The sequence below is a fragment of the Zonotrichia leucophrys genome, unplaced genomic scaffold (assembly GCF_028769735.1).
Source record: "Zonotrichia leucophrys gambelii isolate GWCS_2022_RI unplaced genomic scaffold, RI_Zleu_2.0 Scaffold_1352_12103, whole genome shotgun sequence".
Lineage (NCBI taxonomy): Eukaryota > Metazoa > Chordata > Aves > Passeriformes > Passerellidae > Zonotrichia > Zonotrichia leucophrys.
In genome coordinates this window covers 2,412-11,884 of record NW_026993557.1, presented here as the reverse complement: position 1 = coordinate 11,884, position 9,473 = coordinate 2,412, and the positions used below count along the sequence as shown (strand labels likewise).

The window sequence follows — 9,473 nt, the reverse complement described above, 5'->3', positions numbered from 1 at the left end:
TTGGGGGGATTTTGAGGAGACTTTGGGGGATTTGGGGGAATTTCGGGGGGGGATTTGTGGGTATTTTTTTGGGGAATTTCGGGGGGATTTTGGCGGAATTTGTGGGTGGATTTTGGGGGGCTCTGTGGGTATTTTTTGGGGGAATTTGGGGGGGATTTTGGGGGGGATTTGGGGGGATTTTTGGGGATATTTGTGGGGGATTTTGGGTAGACCTGGTGTATTTTTGGGGGGGAATTTGTGGGTGGATTTGGGGGGATTTGGGGTGGAATTTGGGGGGGATTTTGAGGAGACTTTGGGGGGAATTTCGGGGGGGATTTGTGGGTATTTTTGGGGGAATTTGGGGGGGATTTTGGGGGGATCTGGGTGTATTTTTTGGGGATATTTGTGGGGGATTTTGGGTAGACCTGGGTGTATTTTTTGGGGGGATTTTGGGGGGATCAGGGTGTATTTTTGGGGGGGTCTCACCTGTCCATGTGCACCTGCCAGTAGCTCTTGCGGGACACGGGGATGTAGTGCAGGGGTCCCTCGAACCGTCCCTCGTCGATGCCCCCCAGGAGCAGCTCCCCCCCGTCGCCCTCGGACGCCCCACTGCGCCCAGGGGAGAGTGGGGGGCGTCAGGGGGGTCCCACAGGGGATTTGGGGGGATCTGGGGGGGATTTGGGGGTCCCACAGGGGATTTGGGGGGGATCTGGGGGGGATTTGGGGGTCCCACAGGGGATTTGGGGGGGATCTGGGGGTCCCAGGGGGGATTTCAAGGGGAATTAGAGGTCCCAGAGGGGATTCTGGGGGGATTTGGGGGGGTCCCAGGGAGGATTTGGGGATCCCATGGGGGTCCAGCAGGGGATTTAGGGGTCCCATGGGGGTCTCAGAAGGGATTTCAGGGAGAATTTGGGGTCCCACAGGGGATTTTAGGGGGATTTGGGGGTCCCAGAGAGGATTTGGGGTTAGTTTTGGTGTATTTGGAGGATATTTTGGGTGTATTTGGGGGATATTTTGGGTGTATTTGGGGGATATTTTGGGTGTATTTGGGGGATATTTTAGGTGGTTTTGGGGGATATTTTGGGTGTATTTGGGGGATATTTTAGGTGTATTTGGGGGATATTTTGGGTGTATTTGGCGACATTTTGGACATATCTATCCATGATTTTGCCTGCATTTAGGGCGCGATCTGGGAGTGCTCAGGGCCATTTCAGGGACACTTTCAGGGTGCCCAGCCGTGCCCAGGGGCGCCCCCGTACCTGCGCAGGTGGAAGGAGAAGACGTTGTTGCGGAACAGCCCCTGCTCCATCATGTTGTCGAACACCGGGCGCGCCGGGCCCGCGGACGCGGCGGGGTAGGCCAGGCCCAGGACGCCATCGAAACGCGCGGCCGCGAACGCCAGGCCCGGCAAGGCCACGGCCTCAGCGAACGTCTGGTTGGGGACAGACACATTGGAGACCTGTGGGGACAGGGACAGGGACAGGGTGACACAGTGACAGTGACAGTGACACAGTGACACTGGGTAGGCCAGGCCCAGGACGCCATCGAAACGCGCGGCCGCGAACGCCAGGCCCGGCAGGGCCACGGCCTCAGCAAACGTCTGGTTGGGGACGGACACGTTGGAGACCTGTGGGGACAGGGACAGGGACAGAGGGACAGGGACATTGACATGATGACACAGTGACAGTGACATAGGAACAGTGACACAAGGACAGTGACACAGGGTAGGCCAGGCCCAGGACGCCATCGAAACGCGCAGCCACAAAGGCCAGGCCCGGCAGGGCCACGGCCTCAGCGAACGTCTGGTTGGGGACGGACACGTTGGAGACCTGTGGGGACAGGGACAGGGACATTGACATGGTGACACAGTGACAGTGACAGTGACACAGTGACACTGGGTAGGCCAGGCCCAGGACGCCATCGAAACGCGCGGCCGCGAACGCCAGGCCCGGCAGGGCCACGGCCTCAGCAAACGTCTGGTTGGGCACCGAGACATTGGACACCTGTGGGGACACAGGGACAGGGACATTGACATGGTGACACAGTGACAGTGACACAGTGACACAGTGATAGGGACACAGTGACACCGAGGTAGGCCAGGCCCAGGACGCCATCGAAACGCGCCATTGCAAAGGCCAGGCCCGGCAGGGCCACGGCCTCAGCGAACGTCTGGTTGGGGACGGACACATTGGACACCTGTGGGGACACAGGGACAGTGACATAGTAACAGGGACATTGATGTGGTGACACAGTGACACAGACACAGTGACACAGGGACAGGGACACTGGGGTAGGCCAGGCCCAGGACGCCATCGAAATGCGCAGCCCCGAACACCAGGCCCGGCAGGGCCACGGCCTCAGCAAACGTCTGGTTGGGGACGGAGACATTGGACACCTGTGGGAACAGGGACAGGGACACAGGGACAGTGACAGTGACAGTGACACAGTGACACAGTGACACAGTGACAGGGACACAGTGACACCGGGGTAGGCCAGGCCCAGGACGCCATCGAAACGCGCGACTGCAAAGGCCAGGCCCGGCAGGGCCACGGCCTCAGCAAATGTCTGGTTGGGCACGGACACATTGGACACCTGTGGGGACAGGGACAGGGACAGTGACAGTGGGGACAGTGACACAGGGTAGGCCAGGCCCAGGACGCCATTGAAACGCGCCATTGCAAAGGCCAGGCCCGGCAGGGCCATGGCCTCAGCGAACGTCTGGTTGGGCACCGAGACATTGGAGACCTGTGGGGACAGGGACACAGGGACGGTGACAGTGACACAGGGACAGGGATGGTGACACAGGGACAGTGACAGTGACACTGACATGGCTACCAAGACGTTGAACACCTGTGGGGACAGTGACAGTGACACAGCGACAGTGACATGGTGACAGTGACACAGGGACTGTGACAGTGACACAGCCCACCATGAGCATGTCAGTGCTCAGGGACCCCAGACCCCTCCCCAGGACCCCTCCCCAGGGACCCCCACCCACCGTGAGGGTGTCGGTGCTCAGGAAGCCCCTCAGGCTCCCGCTGCCGTAGCTGATGGCGAAGGCCGTGCCGTTGGCCCGGTGGGTGCTGGACAGCAGGGGCTGGTAGTGGGGGTGGAGCCCTGCGGGGACACGCCCACTACCGTCAGGCCACGCCCACTCACCTCAGACCACACCCACTCCCATCAGACCACGCCCATCCACACTCAGGCCACGCCCATTTCTCAGCATCCCTCTACACATAGGCTCGGCCCCAAGTACCCCTCCTCACCCAGACCACACCCCCTTCAAGCCCCGCCCCTCTCAGTCCAGAGAAATCACTTGAGGCTCTGTCCCAAACACACCGTCCCAGACCACGCCCATCCACCACTAAACCACGCCCAGTTACACAACCACACCCAAATATGCTCCATCTCCTCTACCAAACCACGCCCACTTCACTGACCACGCCCTGCCAGGTGTAAACCACGCCCATTCTGCCATACTAGGACATTCCTATCACCCAAACCACGCCCTTTTCATCATGCCACACCCTGTTAAGCCCCGCCCACTGCCCCATCCCTATCATGCTTTCCACTCTGCTAGGCCCCACCCACAACCCGAACCATACTTGTTCCATCCTACTAAGCCCCGCCCACACCAAACCACACCCATTACATGGTACTAGGCCACGCCCACACTCAAACCACAGCCTGCTAGGCCCCTCCCACACCCAAACCACACCCATCTAGGCCCCACCCACCACCCAAACAACACCCATTCTGCCCTGCTAGACCCCGCCCACACCCCAGCCACGCCCTGCTTGGCCCCGCCCACACTCAAACCCCACCACTCCATGCCCCGCCCACCGCCACAAGCCCCGCCCCTCACAGCAGGCCAGGTAGAGCAGGCAGCAGCGCGCCGAGGGCACCCAGAGATCGGCGGAGCCGGTGTCGAAAATGACCCGGAAACTCTGGGGAGGGGTCCCGAGCGAGATGGTGCCGTAGTACTGAGCCTGGGGGGGGTGGGACAGTGTCACCTTGGGGTCACCAAGGTCCCTGTGACCCCCACAGTGTCACCATGTCACCGTCACACCCCCCCAGTGTCCCCAAAGGGGTGGGGATGTCCCCTCCCCATCCCCAGCGAGATGGTGCCACAGTGCTGAGCCTGGGGAGGGGGCAAAAAGTGTCACCTTGGGGTCACCACGGTGTCACCTTGGGGTCACACGGTGTCACCACTGTGCCACCGAGGGGCTGGGACCCCACCCCAGTGCTCCCATGTCACTGTCACATCCCAGTCCCCAAGGTGCCCGTGACCCCTCCATGTCCCTGTCCCCCACTCTCCTGATGTCCTCAAGGTCCCTGTGACCCCCCTCAAATGTCCCCAAGGTCCCTGTGACCCCTCCCATGTCCCCATGTCACTGTCACACCCACCCCATGGCACTGTCACACCCCTGTCCCCAGGGTCCCTGTGACCCCTCCATGTCTCTGTCCCCCTCCCCTTGATGTCCCTAAGGTCCCTGTGACCCTCCCAGTGTCACCATGTCACCGTCACACCCCCCCAGTGTCCCCAAAAGGGTGGGGATGTCCCCATCCCTCCCATGTCCCCAAGGTGCTGGGAGCCACCCCAGTGTCCCCATGGCACTGTCACACCCTCCCATGTCCCCATGGCACTGTCACACCCCTGTCCCCATGTCCCCAAGGTCCCTGTGACCCCTCCATGTCACTGTCACACCTTTGTCCCCAAGGTCCCTGTCCCTCCCCCAATGTCCTCAAGGCCTCTCCACCCCATGTCCCCAAAGGTCCTGGAGATCCCTCCCCCAATGTCCCCAATGTCCCCCATAATGTCCCCAAGGCCTGTCCTCCCCAATGTCCCCAAGGTCCCTGTGACATCCTCATGTCACTGTCACGTCCCTGTCCCCAATGTCCCCAAGGTCCCTGTGACCCCTCCATGTCCCCATGGCACTGTCACACCCCTGTCCCCATGTCCCCAAGGTCTCTGGGATCCCCTCCACGTCACTGTCACACCTTTGTCCCCAGGATCCCTGTCCCTCCCCCAATGTCCCCAAAGCCCATCCCCACCATGTCCCCAAGGTCCCTGTGACATCCCCATGTCACTGTCACATCCCTGTCCCCAATGTCCCCAAGGTCCCTGTGACCCCTCCATGTCCCCAGGTCACTGTCACACCCATGCCCCCGTGTCCCCAACGTCCCTGTCCCCCACACCACCGGATGTCCCCAATGTCCCTCCCAATGTCCCCAAGGCCCATTTCCACCTGTCCCCAATGCCCCCAATCCCCCCAATGTCCCCATCGATGTCCCCAATGCCCCCAATGTCCCCAATGTCCCCATCGATGTCCCCAGTGTCCCCAAATGTCCCCAATCCCCCCAATCCCCCAATGTCCCCATCAATGTCCCTAATCCCCCCAATGTCCCCAATGTCCCCCAATGTCCCCATCGATGTCCCCAATCCACCCCATGTCCCCAATGTCCCCAATGTCCCCAATCCCCCCAATGTCCCCAAATGTCCCCCAATCCCCCCAATGTCCCCAGTGTCCCCAATCCCCCCCACTGTCCCCAGTGTCCCCTCCCCCACTCACGTCCATGTAGTTGTGCAGCCTCGCGGGCGCCGCCGCCGCCCCTCCCCCACTGCGGCTGCGGGGGCCGCCCCCGCCCCCCCCCCAGAATTTGGGGGGCACCCAGGGCCCCCTCTCCAAAGGGATCCTGCGGGGACACCAAAGGGTTAATGAGCTAATTATGCTAATGAGGGGATTCGGGGGGCCCCCTCTCCAAAGGGATCCTGCGGGGACACCAAAGGGTTAATGAGCTAATTATGCTAATTATGCTAATGAGGGGATTCGGGGGGCCCCCTCCCAAAGGGATCCTGCGGGGACACCAAAGGGTTAATGAGCTTAATGAGCTAATTATGCTAATGAGGGGATTTGGGGGCCCCCTCTCCAAAGGGATCCTGCGGGGACACCAAAGGGTTAATGAGCTTAATGAGCTAATTATGCTAATGAGGGGATTCGGGGGGCCCCCTCTCCAAAGGGATCCTGCGGGGACACCAAAGGGTTAATGAGCTTAATGAGCTAATTATGCTAATGAGGGGATTTGGGGGGCCCCCTCTCCAAAGGGATCCTGCGGGGACACCAAAGGGTTAATTATGCTAATTATGCTAATGAGGGGATTCGGGGGGCCCCTCTCCAAAGGGATCCTGCGGGAGCACCAAAGGGTTAATGAGCTTAATGAGCTAATTATGCTAATGAGGGGATTCGGGGGCCCCCCTCTCCAAAGGGATCCTGCGGGGACACCAAAGGGTTAATGAGCTAATTATGCTAATGAGGGGATTCGGGGGCCCCCTCTCCAAAGGGATCCTGCGGGGACACCAAAGGGTTAATGAGCTTAATGAGCTAATTATGCTAATGAGGGGATTCGGGGGGCCCCCTCTCCAAAGGGATCCTGCGGGGACACCAAAGGGTTAATGAGCTTAATGAGCTAATTATGCTAATGAGGGGATTCGGGGCCCCCTCTCCAAAGGGATCCTGCGGGGACACCAAAGGGTTAATGAGCTTAATGAGCTAATTATGCTAATGAGGGGATTTGGGGGGCCCCCTCTCCAGGGGGATGCTGTGAGAACAGGAAAGGGTTAACGGCTTAATGACCTTAATGAGCTAATGGCGCTAATTATGCTAATTATGCTAATGAGGGACCGCCAGCGCTGCGCTGAACGGCGGCGGAGGGGGGGGAGCATGAATGGGGTTAGTAAATTAATTAGGTTAATTAATAATTAATGGAGTTAATGAATGAGGGGGTTTCCTCGGGGTTGGAAGGGTTAATGGGGGGGGGTCCCCCCAAAATTTGGGGTCACGGGCGGGGTCAGAGGTCACGGGCGGGGTCACGCCCTGGAGGGTGGGGCCGGGGCCGAGCGGGTCCGACCGGTCCCGCCCCCGCTCGGGATCGCATGGGAGGGACCGGGAACCCCAAAATGAACCCCAAAATACACCTGGGGCACCTGAGAACCCCAAAATGAACCCCAAAATACACCTGGGGCACCCCGGAACCCCAAAAATACACCTGGGGCACCCGGAAACCCCAAAATGCACCTGGGGCAGCCGAGAACCCCAAAATACAGCTGGGAGGGACCGGGAACCCCAAAATGAACCCCAAAATGAACCCCAAAATACACCTGGGGCACCTGAGAACCCCAAAATGAACCCCAAAATACACCTGGGGCACCCCGGAACCCCAAAATCCACTCCCAAAATACACCCGGGGCACCCCGGAACCCCAAAAATACACCTGGGGCATCCGGGAACCCCAAAATACGGCTGGGAGGGACCGGGAACCCCAAAATACAGCTGGGAGGGACCGGGAACCCCAAAATGAACCCCAAAATGAACCCCAAAATACACCTGGGGCACCCCGGAACCCCAAAATACACCTGGGGCATCCGAGAACCCCAAAATGAACCCCAAAATACACCTGGGGCATCCGGGAACCCCAAAATACAGCTGGGAGGGACCGGGAACCCCAAAAATCAACCCCAAAATGAACCCCAAAAATACACCTGGGGCATCCGAGAACCCCAAAATACACCTGGGGCACCCCGGAACCCCAAAATACAGCTGGGAGGGACCGGGAACCCCAAAAATCAACCCCAAAATGAACCCCAAAATACACCTGGGGCAGCCGAGAACCCCAAAATGTACCCCAAAATGAACCCCAAAATACACCTGGGGCATCCGGGAACCCCAAAATACAGCTGGGAGGGACTGGGAACCCCAAAAATCAACCCCAAAATGCACCCCAAAAATACACCTGGGGCACCCGGGAACCCTAAAACCCCTCCCAAAATCCACCTGGGGGCATCTGGGAACCCCAAAATCCACCTGTGAGGAATCCCGCACCCCCAAACCCCCACCTGAGGGGATCCAGGTATCCGGGAACCCCCAAGTTCACCCCCAAAATCCACCTGGGGGCATCTGGGAACCCCAAAATCCCACCTGGGCGTCTCCAGGTATCCGAGATCCCCCCCAAATCCATCCCCCAGGTATCCGGGACCCCCCAAATTCCCCCCAGGACCCCCCCAAATCCATCCCCAAGGTATCTGGGACCCCCCAAATCCACCCAGGACCCCCCAAACTCCCACCAGGACACCCCAAATCCATCCCCCAGGTATCCAGGACCCCCCAAATTCCCCCAGGACCCCCCCAAATCCATCCCCCAGGTATCCGGGACCCCCCAAAATCCACCCAGGACCCCCAAACTCCCCCCAGCACCCCCCAAATCCACTCCCAGACATCCGAGACCCCCCAAATTACCCCCAAATATCCTCCAGGACCCCCCCAAACACCCCCCAGGTATCCGGGACCCCCTCAGGACCTCCCCAAATCCACTCCCAGGTAATCCGGGACCCCCCAAACTCCCCCAGAACACCCCCAAATTTCCCCCCCAGATATCCAGGACCCCCTTAACTTCTCCCCAGGACCCCCCAGACACCTCCTAGGAGCCCCCAAATCCATTCTCAGGTATCCGGGACCCCCCAAACTCCCCTCAAATTCCCCCCAGGTATCCGGGAACCCCTCAAATTCCCCTCCAGGTAACCGGGACCCCCCAAACTCCCCTCAAATTCCCCCCAGGTATCCGGACAGGTATCGGGACCCCCCCAAACTCCCCTCAAAGTCCCCCGAGGACCCCCCAAACACCCCCCAGGATCCCCCCAAATTCCCCCCCAAGTATCCAAGACCCCCCAAACTCCCCTCAAACAGCCCCCAGGAAACCCCCAAATCCACTCCCAGGTATCCGGGACACCCCTAAACTCCCCCCAAACAGCCCCCAGATATCAGAGACCCCCCAAACTCCCCTCAAAGTCCCCCCAGGACCCCCCAAAATCCCTTCCAGGACCCCCCAAATCCCCCCCAGGACCCCCAAAATCCCCCCCGGACCCCTCCCCTCTCTCACCGCAGCACCGCTCCCGCTCCAGCCGCCATCAGCAGCAGCATCAGGGGGAGGGTCCCGATCGCGGGACCCCCCCTGGGCACCCCGAGCCCCCCAAAAGGCGCCCCGAGCCCCCCCATGGCTGCACTGAGCCCCCCCCGCCCCGCGCGCCGGGGGGAACCCCCGCAACCCCCGCCCCCTTCGTGAAACCACGCCCCTTCCCTCAAAACCACGCCCCATTCCATTGACGGCAATGGGGAAGCCCCATAAGCCACGCCCACATTGCTGGATGCTTTGTGCAGCCACGCCCACAATGTACTTAAGTGGTACGCCAAGCCACGCCCACTCCCAGGAGCCACGCCATTCATTGGTTAAAATATTCTGAGCCGCCACGCCTACTCATTGATAAAGTACCAGGTAGCCACGCCCACAGCTAACCATAAATTATGAAGCCACGCCCCCAATGACGTAATGGCGGGGGCGGGGGTGACTCAGGGGGCGCGGGAACCCCAAAACCGCCCCCACATCCGGGGGGGGGCGGGGAATTCCCGCCAAAACAGAAATTTGGGGGGGCCCCAAAACCG

General features: G+C 60.2%; 1 protein-coding gene across 1 annotated transcript; it reads right to left on the bottom strand.

The window, feature by feature from the left end:
• Positions 1–465: 465 nt before the first annotated feature.
• LOC135442142 (cathepsin D-like) lies at positions 466–9,029 on the bottom strand (the record flags this gene model as incomplete). Its single annotated transcript, XM_064701683.1, has 6 exons — positions 8,914–9,029; positions 5,553–5,676; positions 3,845–3,968; positions 2,978–3,096; positions 1,239–1,438; positions 466–588 (listed from the first exon to the last, which is right to left on the bottom strand). Coding segments are annotated over exons 1-6 (806 nt in total), but the record flags the coding sequence as incomplete, so codon positions are not given.
• Between the last annotated feature and the right edge of the window lie 444 nt (positions 9,030–9,473).